General features: G+C 33.6%; 3 protein-coding genes across 8 annotated transcripts in view; 2 read left to right on the forward strand and 1 right to left on the reverse strand.

The window, feature by feature from the left end:
- The window catches only part of tws (protein phosphatase 2 regulatory subunit tws), a 37,781-nt gene extending 28,238 nt beyond the window's left edge, over nucleotides 1–9,543 (forward strand). For all 4 annotated transcript variants that reach the window (XM_070128877.1, XM_070128878.1, XM_070128876.1 and 1 more), the window contains exons 4-11: nucleotides 2,773–2,938; nucleotides 4,132–4,244; nucleotides 4,377–4,547; nucleotides 4,791–4,962; nucleotides 5,281–5,450; nucleotides 5,702–5,917; nucleotides 6,356–6,533; nucleotides 7,023–9,543. In XM_070128877.1, coding sequence (XP_069984978.1) covers nucleotides 2,773–2,938; nucleotides 4,132–4,244; nucleotides 4,377–4,547; nucleotides 4,791–4,962; nucleotides 5,281–5,450; nucleotides 5,702–5,917; nucleotides 6,356–6,508 — 1,161 coding nt within the window. In that variant the 3' untranslated portion in view covers nucleotides 6,509–6,533; nucleotides 7,023–9,543. The remainder of the gene's footprint in view (nucleotides 1–2,772; nucleotides 2,939–4,131; nucleotides 4,245–4,376; nucleotides 4,548–4,790; nucleotides 4,963–5,280; nucleotides 5,451–5,701; nucleotides 5,918–6,355; nucleotides 6,534–7,022) is intronic.
- Nucleotides 9,544–15,832: 6,289 nt separating this feature from the next.
- Nucleotides 15,833–20,877, reverse strand: LOC113814614 (RWD domain-containing protein 3). Its single transcript, XM_027366664.2, has 5 exons — nucleotides 20,726–20,877; nucleotides 18,569–18,693; nucleotides 17,759–17,930; nucleotides 16,656–16,816; nucleotides 15,833–16,131 (listed from the first exon to the last, which is right to left on the reverse strand). Exons 1-5 carry the CDS (start codon nucleotides 20,802–20,804, stop codon nucleotides 15,904–15,906), a joined length of 765 nt encoding a protein of 254 aa, XP_027222465.1. The 5' UTR covers nucleotides 20,805–20,877; the 3' UTR covers nucleotides 15,833–15,903.
- A 1,137-nt stretch (nucleotides 20,878–22,014) lies between these two features.
- Nucleotides 22,015–22,500, forward strand: part of Mvb12 (multivesicular body subunit 12-like Mvb12) — a 19,714-nt gene continuing 19,228 nt past the window's right edge. Inside the window, exon 1 of one of the 3 annotated variants that reach the window (XM_027366665.2) lies at nucleotides 22,015–22,137. The gene's annotated coding sequence lies outside the window, so the exon portion shown is untranslated. Of the gene's footprint in view, nucleotides 22,260–22,500 lie in introns of all 3 variants that reach the window. The other 2 variants (XM_027366667.2, XM_027366666.2) reach the window with 2 other exon arrangements.

Below are 22,500 nucleotides of genomic sequence, written 5' to 3' on the forward strand. Positions count from 1 at the left end.
CCAATGGGGAAAGTGCTGTGTTCACATAAATATTATTTTGTTAAGTGTTTTTGTTTATAGATGGCTCTGCCAGTGCTTATCCACAAAGGAGTCAATTTGTAGAACTTGTGATCTCACCTTTTCTTGAAATCAATATTGACACTGTTATTTTTGTTACAAAAATTACAATTACTACATTGTTATTGACAATACTAGCAGAAGTATTAAATACTAGAAAAACTTATCGAAAATCAATGAAAAGGGCAAACGGGAGACAGTTAGTTATCGTAATAGGCTCTTTGGTGACTTAGTACTTGTGGAGCCATCTATATGTAAAAACAATTACTAAATCAAACACACAGTGTGCATGGCATGTACGCACATGCCACCCCCAACAGAAAATGGTTAATCCATTAGTTCTTTCAGCATATCCCAAAGTGTGATGAAAGAAAAGAATCCAAAATATTAGAATTTGATTGTTTATTGATTGTTCAAAACTATTGTGATTGAAAGTGTCTTGAATGTCCAACCAGTTTCCAATATTCTAAACTCAAGGCATTCATATTTTGCTTTGTTAGGCCTTGTTTAACCCCTTGAATCCAGTTGCATCATGGCAATCACATGAATGAAAGTACAGGCATTAGGCCTATGAAAGTGGCTGCTCTGCCAGCTGTGTGTGTAGGATGGGCACATGCGAACACTCATTTGTGGTGACAAGACTCTATGCCTCCCCTTTACAGATTTATTTTACATAAGTGTTTTCAACTTTTTTGCCATTTTCTAATGTCCATATTTGTCTTTTGATTTGCTTAATCCTGATGGTAATGGAATTTTTCCTTGACAGACTGCACAGACCCCATACCATCTCTATGTAGTTAAAAAATAAATTAATAAATAGATTTAAAAATCCCTTTTGTGTTATGCTTTATTTTTTTTGTAATATTAAATTTCTGCAATATAACCTGCACCGAGAAATAGGATGCAGAGCACCTGCAGCTGGTGCTCTTCCAGAATATTGCAAAAGTCCCTCTCTAAATACCAAATAAGTATAATCACCCTCTGAGAGGTTTGTGCACTAGTGGAGAGGCTTTTCCATCAGCCTGGCCTTCGCTCCTGATGGCAAGTTACCGCCACCTGGCCCGCAGCCATTTTTACCCATGATGGCATGTTATGTCACTTGACCCTCAATCTAAATTTTTTCCTGAAGTGATGGTAATGTCACCCATATCAAAAGGGTGAAAGCAAGCAAATGAAACAAAATAATTGGGATATTAAATTAGATGTGAAATTTAGTATGACCAAACATTCCTATTGACACATTTTAGATCAGCATTTTCAGATTTTATTAAAATTTGTTTGTTATTGTTTCATTTAACTGATGTTTTTTTTGTAATTACAAGAAAGTCATAAAGCACGTAATTTCCAATAAAGCAATGATTAAGACAGAGTCATGGAAATAAAAGTGAAGGTGATAGTTTAGGTATAAACTTCAATCATTATTATTATACATGAGGGGAGTACCTGAAATGTGAGCAGTTTATCTCTCTGTAAGGAAAACTTTTTAGTTACACAACACTTATGACGGTGTAAGATAGCTATTCTTTGTCGTACACTCAAATCTTTTGGAAATCCAAGTAATAAGCATTTTATATTAAAAAAAATAGTTATAGTGAGTTTAATGACTTTAAAAATGTAATTGTCTTGACACAAAATATTATGTGATTTGTACAACTATGTATTTATTACATCTTAGTTTTGTTGTAAAGTAGTTCTTAAACTAGTCTTTTCATGTAGATTAAGATAGGTATGCATAAGAGAACCAGCCGGCATGGGTTTGGAGAAATTCTGAGTTAGACACCACCAGTTGTACTTGAGAAAGAGGCGATTTTAATGTAATTGTTCAAGTGTGAATATTTTTTAATCGGTGACCCTATTGCCTTGGCGGAGATATGTATTCTCTGAGTGCTTCTAGTTGTTATTTTTATGATCATCATTTCATTGATAATTCTAATGTTTTTAACAAAATCAGTAATAGTAAAAATGAAACAAGAAGTTTTCTTAAAATTGAAGGAAATAATTTCAGTTGGGATCAGATAGGACTAGCAACTGACTCCATGGTTACAAGGCATTTATGGCTCTGTCTCCATCCCAGCTTTAGTGGGTTAACAATCTTCAGTTTTGCTATTTTAGAATCCTTTTTTCATTTCTCTGGTAGGAAATAAAATTTCAATTTCAAGTGGAATCAGTGTCAGTGAAATCTGATAAGATTGTTGGAAAGACAGACAGAAAATGTAAATATAATTGTTACATTTCATTTGGTTTGTTTATCTGCAAATTGTTATTATTATTATTATTTATTATTATTTTTTTTAATTATTATTATTATTTATTTATTTATTATTATTATTTTTAAGATGATGGGATCATTAAAGTTGGTTATTTATGAATTTGATTTTTTTCAATGTAAGGAAATTTGTTTACAAATAATAGTGTGTGCATTATTACTCAGCTTAATATACAACAGGCAGGATTATTCCATATACAAAGATGATATATGGAAGGATTACTTTTTCAGAGGCATTACTTTATGGAAATCTCGTAGACTTTGGTATAACAAAATAAACAAAGGAAATTCAAAGTATTTGAATTTCCTTTATCAGCAAGGTATTTGCTTTTTTATTTCTTTTTTCTTTGGTCAGCTATTTCTGTGTGTTTCTCCAGACCTGTTACAAAGAGTATGATGTGCCCATTTTTGAAAGGCATAGAAATCTATATCCTTCAAATCTTCCACAGTCCAAGAATTGCCATCCGAGGCGGGGAGAGTACAACGTCTACAGCACCTTCCAGAGCCACGAGCCGGAGTTTGATTACCTTAAGTCTTTAGAAATTGAGGAAAAGATCAACAAAATTAGATGGCTGAAAAGGAAAAACCCTGCACACTTTTTACTATCTACTAATGGTACGGTAAAAATGTCTTTCTATTTATATATTTGATTCTATCCGTATTTTTGCATTCTTAAAAGTTGCATGCTAATACATGAACTAATATAAAATAAGATCATTCATACAAGGTGTTTATTCACTTCAGAATGATGTTTTAACATGACATTACCTGATATTATTACTAAAGAGCATAATTTTGATTGGATTCCCATCCATACACACAGTATGTTACAGTATTTCTAACCATTTATAAGGATAATATACTGTGTAAGGAAAGAATGTTAAATCTTAGTTTTTTTTAAATTTCCACCATCCACTATTCCACTATTCAAGAAGAGTGATTTTCCTGTTTATTTTTCTGATGATAGATGAATGAAACAAGATCAGCATTTATAAAATTAATTTCCATTATTATCATGCATCTGTTATTATAGTTTATTGGGGTCTATAGAGGCACTCCTGGTTTGATTTCTAGGATTTTCACTTTACTGTTATTCAAATAAAAAACATCTATTGTGGAGACCAAGGCTGTGGCTGATAGGCAAACTAAGTATAAATGATGGAAAAAACAGCTGTAGATTATACGTAAAGGACAATGTCTTTTAGTCTGATTCTATCTGCAATGCCAGAGTACTTATTTACTCAGATATTTCTGCAAATATCAGTAATATTTCAGTGATATATTTCAGAACACTTACATGATAAATTATTTTACTTTTGGCAAGTTAGACTCATGTAGTCAAAAATCCCTCTCATGTACTAGCTGAATGATGGTTAGTGTCACAAAAAGTACTAAAAAATAAATTCTGTAAAAGAATGTACATATTTATACATCTAATGAAAAAGTAAAATATCCCCTGAAATTTTGAAAATTCTTCAGATTTGTGTGCAGTCATGAGAATGTTCCATTTTGGTAATTATGATGAATCATTATAGCATAGTAGCTACAATCAATCATTATTGATTGTGTATGACTATTAGGAAAATTTCAGCCAATTTAGTATTTTACGGGTGGGAATTATTCCCAGCTTCAGTAATTATATTTTCAGTAGAAATTGCTTAGTTTAAACAACTAAAAGCTCTAAGATCTTGGTCTCATGGTCTCTCTTCACTGTGGGTCGAAATACAGATAATATAATACAGTTGTTTCATTCCATGATTCTAAGCATATAGAATTGTTTCTGAATAGCTGGCTTGTATTGCCCGCAGATAAAACAATAAAGTTATGGAAGGTTTCGGAACGAGACAAGCGAGCAGAGGGCTACAACTTAAGGGACGAGTCCGGCCAAATCAGGGACCCAACTTCACTCACAACTTTACGGGTAAATTTAATGATTATTGTTTGTATTGTTGTAAGTTTATTTCTGCTTTATATATTGATAATGGAAAGAGGGAAAATTACAAGATTTACTGTCTTTGATAGGAAAGTTATACATTCTTGTTTGTACTTTCAGGTGCCTGTCTTAAAACCAATGGAGCTTATGGTAGAAGCCTCTCCTCGGAGAATTTTCGCCAATGCACATACGTACCACATCAACTCCATCTCTATTAATTCAGATCAGGAGACCTATTTGTCAGCCGATGATCTCCGCATCAATTTATGGCATATGGAAGTTACTGATCAGGTCTGTTTTAGCATTATTTTTATACATATACAGAAAACATTGATACAATCTAGCAAAATACGTGACAATTTTAACAAAATAAAATTTCAGAAATACATACATTCTATATTATAAGAAAACAGATGCGTAATTAAATATTCATTCAAAAACTAAATGGGAACAACTTTTGGATCATTTGTTTTAAAAAAATATCACTTTATAATTTAACTCAGCCAGTCACTCAATATAATTTGTTTCTTCCAGTCATTCAACATAGTGGACATCAAACCTACCAACATGGAAGAATTAACAGAAGTGATTACTGCTGCCGAGTTTCATCCACATGACTGCAATGTATTTGTATACTCAAGCAGTAAGGGAACCATTCGCTTATGTGACATGCGGCAAGCTGCCCTCTGTGATAGTCACTCTAAATGTAAGTTAATGATCTTGCTTCTATGGCCAACTTATTGTTGCATTTAGTTAGGGCCAATGAATTTTTATATCAGAATGCTGTATGTTCATATTAAGTCTGATAATAGAAATACAAGTAGGATTTTTTACATATCCATATTAGCTTCTAATTTTGTATTCATTAGATTAATAGATTCAAGGTTCAGTTGGAGTATGAAATATAAAAGTAAGAACGAGAAAAAAGCTTAACATTGCTTAAAAAAACAAAAAAACAAAAAAAGTGTGTTTGTGTGTTGCTTACCTTTCTGTAATGTAAACCATGAATGTTTTCTCCACACAGTATTTGAGGAGCCTGAGGACCCAACCAACCGTTGTTTCTTCAGTGAAATTATCTCCTCTATTAGTGATGTTAAGTTCTCCAACAGCGGTCGCTACATGATCTCTAGGGATTACCTCTCTGTCAAAGTATGGGATCTACACATGGAGACCAAACCTATAGAAACGTATCCGGTAAGGATTGTGAATGTGAATCTCTTTGGGGAGGGAGGGGAGGGGGGGGGGGATTGATGATTGTAGGGATACCTGAATGCATTCAGGTGTAACAGGCTACCATGTTTGTGGACAATATTGGAAATGTGAATGTCTATGATTATGAAAGAAATTTATTGTTTTGGGATATTTTTGTTATGAATGATACTGTTATTTTTTATTGTTCATGAAATGTGTCTAGCGCAAGTAACAACTTTGTTTCCCTTCTACAGGTGCATGAATATCTACGTTCCAAGCTGTGCTCACTCTATGAGAATGACTGTATATTTGATAAGTTTGAATGTTGTTGGAGCGGCAACGACTCTGCCATCATGACAGGCTCGTACAACAACTTCTTCCGCATGTTTGACAGAACGACGAAGCGAGATGTAACTCTAGAAGCCTCAAGGGAAACTGCTAAGCCTAGAACTTTACTAAAGCCAAGAAAGGTAAACCAGATTTTTTATTATTTTGAAAAGTGTTGGTTTTGTCTTCATAGTTTTTATATATGTATGTTTTTATTTAGATAAAGTAAAAAAGAAAGAAACTACTTTGCATGTGAAACATAAACATGAAACCACTAAGATATCATTTATAAATTTATATTACACTAAACATGCTAAACAATTTTGATATACAGTGATATAAGTAAAATGCAATAATTCACTGGTTTTGGCACTAAGAATATTAGATATTTGTATAAGACTTGTGCCCCTATATTGTGTAAATGTTGTATGTGTAGTTACCCCCTCCTCCTCCCTCCCTTTCCCATACTTAAAAGTGTAAACATATAAACACATGTTTGTATGTTTATACTTTTTCTTTTCTCTACTTTTTTCTTATTACCACTATAATTTTGTCAATGATAAACTCCATTTTTGTTTTAGGTATGTACTGCAGGCAAAAGAAAGAAAGATGAGATCAGTGTAGACTGCCTTGATTTCAATAAGAAGATCCTCCACACAGCATGGCACCCACATGAAAATATAATTGCTGTGGCTGCAACTAACAACCTCTACATATTCCAAGACAAATTTTAGCGGTCCTCCTGTGACTAGAGCTTAGGTAGGTATTAGTAAGGGGGATCCTCTATCTATATTTTGTTAGAATTTTTAAGTGTTTAAAAGTTTTTCTTGTTTTGTAGGTATATTTTATAGTCTTGATAGTACTTTTTTTAAAAGTTCTCAGTCTCAATGTAAGTCATTTCTTACTGATACATTAATTAATAGATAATAAACCCTTGATGCTTAGGCATGTATGTGAATGTGTAGTCAGTAGACACTGGGTTTTGTTCATTTTGTGCTTCCCAACCTCTGTCAGTTCCAATGTCACCATGCTATTTTAGCTCAGCCTTGCCCTTGACCTTTTAAAAAGTCTGTTGAGACCAGAGGAAGAGAATTTCTTGAATGAATCCTGGTGTTTAAGGGTGAAAGATTCTTATGTAATTTTTTATGTCAATTTTAGTCAGAATTTAAACATTGTCATATTAGATTCCAACTATCATTTTTCAATATTCTTTATACTACATGGTTAAGAATTATTCTTATTTTACAGACCCCCATCTGGTGGATGTCTGGGCATGGCCATCAGGTGGTGCAAGAAAGGTCCCCTGGAAGGGCTGTTGCACTAACTCGGCCTGCCCCACAAAGTTGCATCTGCATGAAGCCACAAAACTCGCGCTGGCCACCCTATCAAGGCTCACCTTTGGTCGAGTTGTGGCTCATTTGTCTCTTGGGTTGTTCTGTTTACAAGTCGACGGTGGCCACATGTGCCACACACCAACGGCGACCAAATCATCCTGGGCTGTAGTGCCCGTTTATCAGTGCTGCCATCCCACAGGACATGTTCAGCAGCTGATATATAGAAATACTGTGGGTGCCCACCCTTGTGATCTTGTATCTGTGTTTCATCCTCAGATCATCTGTTGAGAAGTGATTAGTTGCCTTCTATCAAGGCTATTAAAATATAATTTAAGAAGAAAATGGCTGACTAGGTGAATCCAGTGATGTTGAATGGATAGGAGTTTGCCATGTTATTATCAATAGATTAGTGGCTTAAAATTTAAAAAAGATATGGACTGCAGAGCCCAAATTTCTTTCTCGGATGCCTGGCTTTTTTTTTATCAATTTGAATGTGTCTTGTTGCCAAATTGAGCTGTGACCGGTGACTTGAATAACTAGGGAAATGGGGCATGACGGCGCTAACCTCTGGGATTGGTTGGGTTTCTGCTTAATAAGTCATTCTAGGCTTAGAACTAACCCTAACAAGCATGAGGGCTGAGCGCTGCCGTGCCCCACAGGCCCAGTGACTGAGGTAAGTAGCATGAATGTCTCACAGGATTATGTTGATGTGCTCATTGCTTCTACAAGACCACTTCCAGCTGCCAGAAAATACAACATGATTACCAGTTGTTTACGTTAGCTGTTGTGTCACGGCAAGGTTTATTTTCTCTTTGTCGTAAAGCAGAGGGTAAAGCTTACTGGAATGCAGTTCAAAGTCAATAGGTGGTATTCGTGATGTAAACATCTAGTGTGTGGCGCGGCCGCACAAACAATTTTTCTCCCTCACCTTAGCTTTTTTTATTTTTAATTTTTATTAATATTTTTTTCATTTTTGAGATTCAGAAAATTGGTTGAAAGGATCATCATTTCCAGTGTTTATTGTCTCAGACTGCTGTATACTTTTTTAATTAGTTCCATGTAATAAATTATATTTCAATAGGCAAGATGTGTTTTCATAATGATAAAAAACATCCATATTTAAAAAGAAAAAAAAAAAAGTAAAAAGACAAAAACAAACAAAAAAGTGTTTATGTTGATTATATTTTTTTTCTTATACTTATTTAAGTTCTAGAACTGACGTTTACAAAATGATATTTCATTTAGGTAAATACCCATTGGGGTCAACATCCTCTCAAACAGGCAGTTGGTAAGAGGAGCCATCCTGATGAGTGGAGGAGCGAAGCTAAACTTTTTTTTTATTTTTTTTATTTATTTTTTTCTTGTGGTATTGTTCATTTACATAATTATCTAGAAAATTGGTCTTTTTTCAAGTTCTAGTTCCAGCCACCACAAGATAATTTCACTGTTAATATAGCTATATATATGCAGAAAGGGTATCAGGTGATTTCATAACAACTCTTTACTGTGTGAAAAGTTCCATGAAGAGTGGTAAAGCAGATACTGCATGTTGAAGATATGATCTTTTTAATTGGGTGCAGATTATGCAGTTTCAAATATCTGAAGAAAAGGCATGACTGCATGAGAGTTGGATGATATTAACGTCAATTATGAACCTGGTGTGTCAAAATTGCAAATAACATCTTAGTGCTATTAGTAGGCCTTAGAAAGTTGATACTGCAATGGCTGGATCTAAGAGTCCATGGGATTTATGTAAATACATAATTTATTTGTTTACTAACAATCCAAGGGTTCTAAGTTTTTAGTATTTCTTGTCAAGGTTTATGTTTCTGAAGCATTTACTGCAGGAAGATGTAAGCAACTGGCTTCCTTTTTTATTGAGCCTGTTAACTGCCTGTTCAAAGGAAGCAAACTGATTGAAGTTTGATAAAAGATGGCTGATCACTGCAAATTATATCTAATTATGTAAAACAACACAGATATTTATATAAATATATACAGTTTTTGTTGTATGAAATAATTATTACTTTTTTATAATAAACAAACAGGAGTGCATGTTGAACCAATGTTTACTGAAGGCTGGTAAATCCCCCCTCGTTTCATAGGTATTTGTGTATTGTCATGGACAGTAGTTTGAGCACACAGGAGTTCACTTAAAATTGACATTGACCTAATAATAATTACGCTTTTGGCATTTGTAACAGTTCAACCAAGTTCCAGAAAACTGTGACTTTTGTTCATGATATTACACCCATATTCTTGTGATAATGAAAAAAGTAAGAACTGGTTGTAAAAAGTAGGAGGAAAGAGCTGTCAGTCAAAGTAGTAATTGCAGAAAGATTCTGACAGCTTTCATAACTTCTCCGAAGGATGAACTTATATTCTAATGATTGTTAGTATCAAATCAAAATAAATCATGCATGAAGTGGAACAGGGATATACTACTTTTTTTATTCATATATATATTTTTTATTGAACCTATATTATTACTAGTCTTGCTAATGTACATGTCAAAATAATTGCATATGAAATTACCTTCTTGACAAAAAATAAATATCTGAAAGCTTCAAAGTGATGTTAGGTAAAATTCCCAGCACCAGTAGTATGTGAACCTCACATAGGTCTGTATTCCTTATTTCTTCACCAAGTTGTATTTGCTGCTTTCAATAATACAAATCTTCAAGAACTTACCAGACCAAGTATATTATACTTGTATCACCAATGCTTTCAAGATGTATAAAAATTGACCTGTTCTGTGTGCATGAATGAGTATGTGAATGTTAAAAAAAAAGGAAAAAAAAAATGTAAATATGCTAAACAAAAATATAACAAAAAAAATTAAAACTTCAGATTGGTTAAGCTTGCCTCATATAATGCATCCCCTTTATTCTTGATGTACTGAAATGAAATTGCAAATGATTTTCCCAGCTTGGGGCACACACGAATAATGAATGCCTGTTGCATCTGCACCAGTTGCTGATGTGAAAGAAATATGACTAATATAAATGTTACAAAAAGTTTACACATGTTCCCTTCATAAACACTTCTGAAAATTGGATCCATTCCTATCATTTACAATAAGATTAACAATTACCCCCCCCCCCTTGAGGAAAGAACATGAAAAATGAGCTTACTATTTCTCAAAGAATTTCTCATTTCAGACAAAAAAATGTGGCTTTCAAATAGATATATCCCAAGCACTATGAAACTCACACTCGATAAGGGGGAAACCTAAAATGTAAGAGGTCATTTTTCCCTTAACCAATTCCAACAAGCAAAGATAGGCAACTTCCTGATTTCCAGCAAACATTTCAATGGGACCAAATATAGAAAAGTATGTAGCCCCAAATTTTCAGTTCAGAATGTCGTTACCTTAACTCGCTGCTGTGGGGGCATGGCATGTATGGACATACCATGCCCACTGAGAGTAGTTTATTAATTGTCTTTACACAGATGTCTCCACAAGTACTAAGTCGCCAATGACTAGAAACACCTATCTTATATGTTTAACCTATTATTGATTTTCAAAAATACTTTCATCTATGTTATATTTCTGTTTGTAATGTTAACATAAAAAAATGTTTAGTAATAAGAACATTGATATTTTTAGAATTAGTAAATAAAACATTTTTCCTGAACTCGAGGTAAATTGAAATCATTTGAGGTTGACTAATTGCCTACTTGGTGGGTAAGGACTTGTGGAGCCATGTATGTATAGACTTCTAACAAAACAAATCTACAGTGAAAATGGGTTAAGATACTTGTAGGAACTGCATCTTAATGAGTGATGACATAAACCAGTAGATTCATGCTGTATTATTTTTTATGCAAAATTATCAATTTTCACAATGAAAACAATTGAACGTGTATATATGTATATGGAAACATAAATAATGAATAAATAACTTCTCTGATAGGGACTCGAACCCTCTCTCTTACAGGCAGGAAACTGCAAGGGTAAGGGTTTGCGTCCCTATCAGAGAGGTTATTTATTCATCATGTCAATGCAATATTGCATTATTTCATCTTTCACGTGTGTGTGTGTGTGTGTGTGTGTGTGTGTGTGTGTGTGTGTGTGTGTGTGTGTGTGTGTGTGTGTGTGTGTGTGTGTGTGTGTGTGTGTCTGTCTGTCTGTCTGTCTGTCTGTCTGTCTGTCTGTCTGTCTGTCTGTCTGTCTGTCTGTCTGTCTGTCTGTCTGTCTGTCTGTCTGTCTGTCTGTCTGTCTGTCTGTCTGTCTGTCTGTCTGGTCTGGTCTGGTCTGGTCTGGTCTGGTCTGGTCTGGTCTGTCTGTCTGTGTAAACATGTATATACTGCATAATACTGCGAACAATTTACGAAAATGAAATCCTGTACCCTTTGGTGAGCTGTCATCTACCTGTTTTTGTTTCTATAATGTATTTTATTTCATTATTTTTTTATAATAATAATAATATTAATTTCAATAAACATGATCCATTCTTTGCTCATATGTATTCAAAAGAGTGAAGTGATTTTAATAATACATCTAAAATCTTCATATCAGATGAAAAGTTTATACAACACATCAAACAGGATGCATATATCAATAGGTCTATCAATGCAACATTGGCTTTACAAGGTGGCACGGGAACTCCTCTCTTAAACCACATACTTAGCTTCTTTGTACTATTCATTGGTAGGTGTGGGTGCATGGGTGTGTGCATGTGTGTATGTGTGTTTTAAAAGTGCTGTCTATGTCAATTAGTCCATATTTTTCCATCCTTGATAACTGAATCAAGAAAAAACTTGCATTATTTACTGACAAAGAAGACTAGTAATTTGCACTTGGAATTGTAATATCAGTTTCAAATTGGTGTCTATATTTATCGATAAATGGGCATCGCTGAGTGTACAGCTCATAGGGAAGGGACAGGATAACACTTTCCTCTCATCAGAGTGATCAGATTATTTGACAAAATAAATTTAAAAAAAACTAAGTAAAAAGCATTTGCATGCAAATGTACTTTCTTTAATGTGATTCTAACAACACTTGAAGGTTGCTTGTTATTTTTTTCTCCCCCTTTCCTTTTCCTTCTCTTCTTCATCCCCTTCAGTCCACATCCTAAAGTGTAAGAGCCGTGCTAAAAGGATGAAAGGCAGGGTTTGTGTCGTTCATGAATGGCCTTTGTACTTCATGTGCTCTTCCCTCGCTACCTTTTCCACTATACTAACCTCTGACATGCAAGATATTTTGCCCTCATAATTTTTAACCATTTTTGCCACAATACTTTATCACAGTACTATAACTTTTCCTTGAGGGCTTTACCCCAAGCCTCACCATATTATATGATGAATTCACTGCTTTAGATTTTGATGCAGCAGAAAATTTTCAACAAATAAATGAATACCGACGTACAACTGCAGGAAAGCATATGATGTATATGTCAAGTCATAGTTCCAACAATACATGCGTATACTGTAAACACTCCATGGTCACACAATGAGGGAAATGTTAAGAAGACTCCCACATGTCTATTATTGGGCTAGATGTCACTGGCCATGGTGTCATAGTTTGCCAGTGCTGTAGCAATGACGAATAACTACTCACCACATATATTCCAGCAAGATAAAGCTTGTAGACCTCTTGCCAGAATTTATGCAATGGAGGTTTGTTATCAAGTGCTGGAGCATGTTACATGAAGGGAGTGGCAATTACTTTATGCTGACACAATCAGGTTAGGGTTGCAGGCCTTCCATTACAAACAACAGATTTAAGAGTAGATCTGAATGGAAAATCTTGTAATACAAGAAAAGACCCATTTCCAAAGCCACTTTAAGTGTCTTATACACACTACCAACAATATATTTCTGGGTGTATTCAGTGAAGCACTTGGGTTTATATGTTTTCACTGCCTATGCTTTATTCATTTACCACCACCATGCTCTGTACACTAAAAGTGTATATGTACTACTCTACAAAACCTAATTCATTTATCTTTTAAACACTGGCTTTTCCTGTGAGGCCTGTCATACAGTATTGTTTTTTTATTGCTTCAAATCTAAACTGTGATACTAACAGAGACTACTTACTGTTTTAATTTTCCTGGACAAGTTAATTTACAAATCAATATACATTAAAATATGAATAATACTAGGTGCAGTGTAGTGAAATATTTATTTCTGTGATATTTGCTGAGTAGTTTATCTTGATTCTAATTTATTTGAACATTTTAGTGACCCCTGCTAAACTTAACAATACTTATCATGTAAAGTTAGGCTGTGACAGATTTGACACATTTATTTATTTTTTAACACAGAAGGCAAAATAAACACCAAGGATTCAAACTAGTGATGTTTAAGACAAAACAAAACAAAGTACTAACATAATGCAAACGATAACCCATAAACTGGTTTCTTGCAATTTATCCCCTCTGGAACAAGGCAATGGGGAATGATATTTAGTGTGCTTGGTTGAATTAACAACAAACCAAAGTAAGGATGATGACATGTGATAAGTTCTTGTTGTGCAGCTGACAGCACAGACAGGAGGGGGGGGGGCATATAGATTGAAATAAATCCAGCATATGTACACCAAATGCATCCTGTTGCATCATGGGCTTAATCTGATATATTCTTACCTGCTTCTAGTAATATAAACATTGGCTGAAAATACTGAAGGAACAATGTTAGAAGATTATTAAATATCTTACATTTCATAGAATTTATAAATGTAAAATTGACTTTGTATGAAAAACTTGTTCTATCTAAAGGAAGGGCATGTTAAGAATAACTACATTATAAAAAATTCAGGACCTTGGTGTTCATAGTGTTTGGTCATTTGCAGGTTAACATTTTGGGTTAACGACATTAGTATGCTCAACGGTAATATGCTTCAAAATAATTAGTAATGCATTTCATAACACTGGTGTTTAAAGGAAATTAACTGGACAAAGGTGGATATTTTTAAAAGACACAGGGAGTTCCAACAAATAAAAGGCTGCAAATTAAGTACAAAAATGTGGGTTAATCAAATGAGGCATTTGCATCTGCATCTCGCACATGCAACATGGATGCTCGTCAAATTTCCTGCATAGACACGTATGCAGGGGTGCAACATTTGGCTAAAATTAAATGATCTTTAAGACTGCTTCATATTTTAACTGGTAATGGAACAATTGCCCTGCTGAGTCAAAATGCCAATTCCTTTTTCTTGGGAGTCTGTGCATGTGAGCAGCTTGGCACAGAGTGAAACATGAAAGCCTATTTAGTTATCATGTACCAGAGGTTGAACTGTAATGTCTTATATGCTTCTATTTTTTTCCAATCAATTTCCCCCCAAACACTCATATATATATATATATATATATATATATATATATATATATATATATATATATATATATATATATATATATATATATATATATATATAAAAGAAAATTGTCTTCCTCAACTTGCATACATAAAACAAGAATTTTTTAAAAAGTCATCTATTCAGGATTGTCAGTGTTATACGTTGAGTATCCCAAAAGAATACAATGATCTCTTTTTCATTCACTGAACTGTTTATTTAATTGAACTTCTCTTTCTTATCACAGTTATACTGAAAGACTAAATTAATCTGAAAGTAAATCTATAAATAGTGGTTGTCAGTAATATCAACTAATCTAATCATAAACCTTGATTCCCAGTGTTAAATTCTCTCAGAGAAGTTTTATATTTTCCTTAAACTATGTTACATTACAAAGAAAGCATTGCTTGAGCAAGTAGCAAGTCCATATATTGGATAGTTAACTTTTGAACTAACCATACAGTGCTTCTTAACTGTTCCATTAATTTTGATTAAATCTTTTGAGAAAAACAAAAGCAACAAAGACTTTTGAATTTTCTACATGGAGAAAAAAAATAATTTTTATTATAAATATTTAAAATTCATACCTGGCTATTTACTCATAAATAATTGCTTCATGTCAATAAAGCTTACTAGTAATTGAGCAACAATATAGTAAATATGACTGAGGTGCTCATCAGGGGTAATTTAAGTAAGTCTTACCTAATGACCGAATAATCCCATTAATTCATCTACCACATAGTTTGGTGCCCCTTCTCTTCACCGTTATGTTATTAAATATTCAACACTTCTAAATTTACTGGATTTTAGATGGGCAGCATTGGGATGAGTAATGAATTGTTTCATTATAATTCATATCTACGTACCCTAATTACATTAGTTTGCTAATTTTAACCCAGTGTTAACGGCTAAAAATGTTTGGCAAGTGGACCTATTGGGATTGTTGGTGCGCATCGGCAGTTTTCCCTGTTTGCGCCTGGCTCGATAAGTAGTTTGCAAGCAACATTTGGCACCTAATAGCTTTTATTTTGCTGTAATTAATAAAACATTATAATTTTGAAGGTTTGCCTTCATTATAGGTGCCATTGCCTAAAATATTTACCATAGAAATGAAGCCACTACTATCAGAGAAAAACAAACTCTGTCCGACAAGCCAGTGGTGCGGGAATGGGCATGATACAATGCCATCCGTTTTTTGGTCCACAATAGCCATGGCAGGTACGTGCATGCCACCCGTCGGCTACAGGTTAAACATTATTACCAGAGAAATTAATAATGAATTGTTTCATCATAATTCACATCTACATACCGTAATTACATTTCTATGTTCACATTTAAACACTGTTAAATACCCATGTTCTTTCTTAAACTTTGGCGCATTTTGTGGTTACACATGCAAGTACAGTACACACAACTTTTTGTGGACATCTTTATTACTGTAATTTGACAATACATAAATATATATATGCAAATATATATAAATAATTCATTTTTTTATAACAACTGGTGCTATAACACTTTCATAAATGTCTACGAGCTTTGCATCCATCATCCATTCTTTTAAGTCTGTAATATTTTTAAAATCACACGTGCTAAACTCTGTTAACATGACTGGATGATCACCAATATGGAGCACAGATAGAAGTCTTTCCTTGCAAGGTCTTCCTGAGGAATCTACGTCTACAACTTGGGTTTTGTTTCGCTGGATGTACGTCTGGTGAAACACACACAAATTAAAAAAAAAAAAAAAAATTAATACATACCTGCTCAGTATTTTAACATATACATGATGCTCATTGTGCCTCTTTTGGATCAATGTAATAGATTTTACAATTCTGTAGTATATATATTGTGTACTTAATATTTATATGTTTATTTATTTATTTATTATGAGCCACCTCTGAAAAAGTTGGTGATTACTTAAACTTAAGATTGATAGGTATTTGCAATTGTGTAAAATCCATAAGAAAGAGTACTTCAAGTAAAATGATTTATAGTTTCATTGGTCATATTTAACACAATAGGATATGATGAAATAAAAAACTGAATGCACTTTCCTCAATATGTCCCTATATGCAAGAAGTTACTCTACACCTTATATATATACATATATATACATATATACACATTCTTTTTTCCAATTCATACAACAACTGATTAAGACCATAATCTTCATTTGATTTCAAGTTTGAGAAACTGGCAATGATATAACTTGCAGTTTAAAAAGAACAAACATACCTTTATACTCTCCTCATCACCTTGCAGTATGAGAAATATCCATCTTGAATAAAACACCAAACCACCCACAATCGACAAGTCTCTGCACCAACGCTGTATTGTTTTCACATAGCGTGTCTTATTGCGCATGTGGTCCAGTTGTAGTACATACACTTTTGCATCTGTCAAGTAGATTTTGAAATTCTAATAAAAAATTTAGCATATCCACTGGTACAAGAAATTAATATCATATAAGCATGCTTTATCTTATATGATCTTTGTCTTTTATACTTTTTAATCAGAAAATAAATTGATTATCATGATTTCTCATTCAATTTTGAAGATAGCTAATGGTTGAAACAAATAAATGTGCTAGACATCAAAAGTCATACAGAACTATGATAAAGTATTGTGGCAATAAAGGTAAAAATGAGTTAACAATTGGGATAGTGTGTTAGATGTCAAAGGTTATAGAGGGGTGTAGGATAGTATGGTGGTGAAAATAGTAGAAGGGGAGCAACTGAAGTAAAGGGGAGATTAGTAAAAGAGGAAAAGGTTAAGGGTGTAGGAGAACGAAGATATAGAGTTTACCTGTGGTTGGGGAAGGAATAGGAACATGGTTTAAGGAAAACTGGCTAAAGAGCCATTATGACACAATGAATGGGTAATACAGGTAGAGATGGCTGTTGGAGAAGAAGGTGAAGAATCCAGGAAATGAGATAAAGGGACTAGGGAAGGCTGTGAAGCATCACCACCACCTGTCGGGAGGGGAAGGGACCAGAGGTCACTGTTGTGACAGAAGGGAATTTACAGGAGGAGTAGGAGGGAGTGGAAAGGATAGTGGGGAATGAAAAGGGAATGGTGCACATGGAGATGGAGAGGATTGGGTGTATTGGGAAAGATTGGGAGAAAGAGGGGTAGGGGAAACTTGAGGAGGAAGATGGATATTGGCAAAGAATAAAAAATAAATAAGAATAAATAAAAAAAAGGGAGAAAAAGAAAGAAAACGAAAAAACTTCCCTTTACATAGAATTCGACAGATTGCCAGGAGATGTTCCAAAAAACTTAATAAGTATCAGAAAAATGGCACAAAGAAAGTAACCCATGATGCAAAAATACTTTACCATTAATACTGGGCCTGGCTGAGTCTGCTATTATCGTCTGAGCTACTTTTAGCTGTTTATCTTGAAGCGCTGTAAGAATGTTTAGCACCATTGGACTTCCCCTTAGTAATTCAGCCTCTTCTTTCAGGGATTTTTTTAAGTCTTCACACTCCTGTCGGCTAAGGGAGGTACACTAAAATATGAAAAAGTCCTTGTATTTTTATACATACATACATATATATATATATATATATATATATATATATATATATATATATACATATATATATACTTACATATATATATACACATATATACTTACATATACATATATATGTATACTAACATATATATATATACATATATAAATATATATATATATATATATATATATATATATATATATATATATATATATATACATATATATATATATATATATATATATATATATATATATATATATATATATATTGATAGATAGATATAGATACAGATATAAACATTATATATATACATATAAACATTGTATTTATAAAGATAGACACTGCTGATAGATAGATAGATAGATAGATATAAACATTATATATATATATATATATATATATATATATATATATATATATATATATATATATATATATATATATATATATATATATATATATATATATATATATATATATATACACATCTCACTTTAGAGAGGTAGGTGAACACAGACACATTATGTCTAGCAATATGAGACCCCAAAATAAGTCTGGGGGAAAACTTTTTATCTTCTTTATACACAACTCTCAAGGGCAATCTAACTACAACCCTTTCACTTACTTGAACTGAAAATGGTGGAACCTCTTCAGGATACGATTCTACAGACAGCGTAAACATCAAAGATATTCTCAAATCGGGATGGTGGGTTGGACTTGTTGTTACGGAAAACATCACAGATAATTCACCTGTAATAGAAGGGGTTCATATTTCACTACGTAATGTCCTATGAATCACACAGAATTATTACCATATAAGTGAGCCTTCTGCATAGACACCTGATAATTTTAGACCACTTAACGAAGCTTAAACTGTCCAATGCCTCTTTACTCCAAATCTTTTATAATATTTTCTATGCAAAAAAAAGTCTATATGCTTTATAATATAGATAACACATAGGATGGATACAAAATAAAATGTAGGCAGACCAGAAGCTTTACACATACATATATGAAAACAATAAAGCGAAAGTAACAACCACTACAGGAAGAGAAAAAAAAAAAAGGTTTCAAAACAGGATACTTGTATCTGATGAAAACAATCACCAACAGCCATTTTTTCATCAGAAATTATCAATACTACAACATATAAAGACCTTTTTATTGAATTATCTTTTATGATCTCTTGATAAGCCTATCCATAAGGAATCTTTATATGTATATGGCTTTGCAAAAATGCAGTATCATGAAAATAAAAAAGAATATAATAAACAATACAATGAGATGCAAAACCTACTATTCAAACAGGCTAAACTATTCAGAGAAAAATAAGAAAGTAAAAAGAATAAAGTATGAAACAAAGACTACCAATATGAAAAAAGATATATACATATATACATTATATATATATATATATATATATATATATATATATATATATATATATATATACATAAATATATATATATATATAATATATTCATATAGAAAAATTTATATATCAAACAACAAAATAAATAAAAGAAAAAACTATAAAACAAAGAAAAAAAAAGAAATATGAAAATGGAAAGAGAGAGAGAGAGAGAGAGAGAGAGAGAGAGAGAGAGAGAGAGAGAGAGAGAGAGAGAGAGAGAGAGAGAGAGAGAGAGAGAGAGAGAGAGAGAGAGAGAGAGAGAGAGAGAGAGAGAGAGAGAGAGAGAGAGAGAGAGAGAGAGAGAGAGAGAGAGAGAGAGAGAGAGAGAGAGAGAGAGAGAGAGAGAGAGAGAGAGAGAGAGCATCAAAGTATAAAAAGAAAGATCAAAATGTAGGCCAACTGAAGACATAAGCCTCTCAGGAGAAAGATACATCAACTTAAACTAACAAAAGTGAGATACAATAGCGTTGAACACAATAAGAATGGACAAAATATTTCTTATGAGTCAGACAAGGCCAGGCGATCACTTGTTCATGCGATTCCATGCTTAGGTACTGCCAGGCATACTAAAGAGCTCATGACATCTCATCCTGAAGAATGTGACACTGACTCATGACATGATAAGACATTATTTGTCATGTCTGATAAAAAGACATAAAAAGGACACCATGACATAAGTAAACTGTCATTAATGAGTTAACATCTGATCACTGAATATCTGTCCACACACCAGAAAACTGAATCTTCAAGGTGATATTAAAGAAATGAAAAATAAGTTGGTAAAAACATGAATTAATATAATGTAAGAAAAAATCTGGATTGACAATACGATTTATGGAAGAAAATTATGAGTAAAAAATAAAATCTAAACTATATCAAAATAGTGTCACATTATTCATGCATGAATCATTTGACATGACTGTAAACAACTGAAAACCCTTAAATTATAAATATAAACTTTACATGAATCATTTTCCAGATAGGTGAATGCACTTTTAAATATATCTGAGGTATTAATATAAATACCATATTACCAAATCCAAACAACTCTTATATTAACAAATCACTTAGCCATATGTTATTTAATTTCTAAATGACCTTCACATACATTCTCGCAATTATAGAAGGTCCTTAAATAATCATTATAATTTAAAAACTTTAAGGCAATGCAGCATAACAAGAGAAATAACTACAATACCACCATAAAAAAGGACAAACACTGCATCATGAAAATAAACACCCAACAAAAAATATATCAAAAAACGCAAAAAAAAGCAAAATTAAACTCCTTAGTGTCACTTCCTCAACGCATTCTCTCTTTCTCTCACCATGTCACTCGTTCCCACATATCAAAAAAGAACATCTCACCTTGGGAGAGTAACTCGAACTCCTTTTCCCCGCAATAAATGGCTTCAATCGCTTGCATTTCCTCTAAAATATCGTCCATTGTCAAGTTCAAGTTCAATGCTTACTCTTGGGTTGTCAGGCTTCACACACTCCCTAGGTTCTTGATTATTATTTCATTGATATGTATTTATTATTAATATGTGTTGTAGGTGGAGTATGTTTATCGTTATGTTTTATAATTTTGTGCCATCATATGTTGTGAATAGTGACATTTTGTAATTGCATGTTTTAGATATCCAGAGAGATATATGTTTTAAAAATCAAATTCCTGGTCTGATATAAGCAATAATCTCTTTAACAATTAAAAGACATGAAGAATATATTGATGAACATCTTATCAAACACATTTAAATCTATCTGACATAAGAGAAATACTGTGTAATATACTGCATGTAACAATTCCCCCGTTTAAAAAAAAAATATATATGAGCAGATAAAATTTTAAATGGCCACAGAATCATCAATTCATTGGATATTAGGTGACTGGTATCACTAAAGATTCCTTAAGAAACCCTTAGAAAATATATAGGAAAAGCGGAAATTGGAAAATCGCGAATGTCTCGGGAAGGGGGGGGGGGGGGTGGCGCGAGAAAAGTCTTCTCTCATGATGAAAATCCTGAAGTGTTGAGCTCCTACTCCATCAAAATCCCAATTCCCTCATTAAATAGGTTCCCTTGCAATAATGAGATTCATGGAACTCAAACACTGTGCGAAGGAATGACTCGCAAATATCCTGAAAATGGTATTCTAAAACCTTCGCAGAATATCATTATTTACAGAAATTTACATAAAAGGCTTATCATGACATGACTCAATGATATATAGTAAGCTCTATAAAACCCACCCCCTTTGAAACTGCAGTTCACCTTTCATGGCAGATTATACCTAAACCTCGAAGAAAGCAGCAGTACAAATCTTAAAAATCCTCTGTAACACTACATTCAGACAAGGGAAATCGCGAATCTCTCCATAACCGTGAGGACACTTAGAAAGACCGAATGGAACCTGTGAAAAAAAAAAAACTAAAACAAGACTCCAAATTCCTATAAAATCTTCAAGAACATCGCGATTCCCTTTAAAAAAAATCGCGCGACCCAATTAGCCATTACAACGACAATTACGGACCACGTGTAAGAATCCTTGTTCCTCCCATTTCAAAATCCTTAAAATCCCTCATCTTCCAAATCCCCTAATCCTCCCCCCAAAACAACCCCCACCCGTGAAAATCGGAAATCCTGGCCTCCCTCCCGGAAACCGCAAGGGCCCTGTCGCGGCGGGCCCTCGGGGGTCGTGTGCGAGAAGCCTTGTTGTTTAGCTGATCCCCGTCTCTGTCCTTGTGAACGGAGACCTTCTTCACTCAGATCCTCCTGCAGGTGATATTCGGGACTCTTTCCCCCTCGTTTCAGTGGCAAGGGAACCCCGGGGAGCTCTTGGATGTGTTGATCGCCTGCTAAGGGCTTGTTGGTGAGGAATCCCGTGGGAATTGTGGTGATTTGTGAGTGTGGCAAGGCCTTTTTCTCCTGTTTGGGGATAGCTCTTGTTTACGTCTTTTTATGTGGACGAGATTTTTTTGTTTGTTTGTCTCGTAGTTCACGTGTCTTGGTCAAGGGGCGATCGGGGTTTTGAGGTTTTCCTTGGGTCTAGATTTATATGTATTTTGTGCGAATTTTATGTGTGGAGTAAAATTCACCATATGATTTGTAGAAATGTAGAGGAAGTACATGATTACACCACCA

Source organism: Penaeus vannamei, chromosome 13 (assembly GCF_042767895.1).
Source record: "Penaeus vannamei isolate JL-2024 chromosome 13, ASM4276789v1, whole genome shotgun sequence".
Classification (NCBI taxonomy): Eukaryota; Metazoa; Arthropoda; class Malacostraca; order Decapoda; family Penaeidae; genus Penaeus; species Penaeus vannamei.

Excerpts from the sequence above, each read along its gene's own strand:
- LOC113814614 (XM_027366664.2), bottom strand. The coding sequence starts at position 20,804 with ATGGACGATATTTTAGAGGAAATGCAAGCGATTGAAGCCATTTATTGC. Across the intron at positions 17,931-18,568 it reads TTCCACCATTTTCAGTTCAA|TGTACCTCCCTTAGCCGACA; the intron begins GTAAGTGAAAGG and ends TTCATATTTTAG. Across the intron at positions 16,817-17,758 it reads AGCCAGGCCCAGTATTAATG|ATGCAAAAGTGTATGTACTA; the intron begins GTAAAGTATTTT and ends TCTACTTGACAG.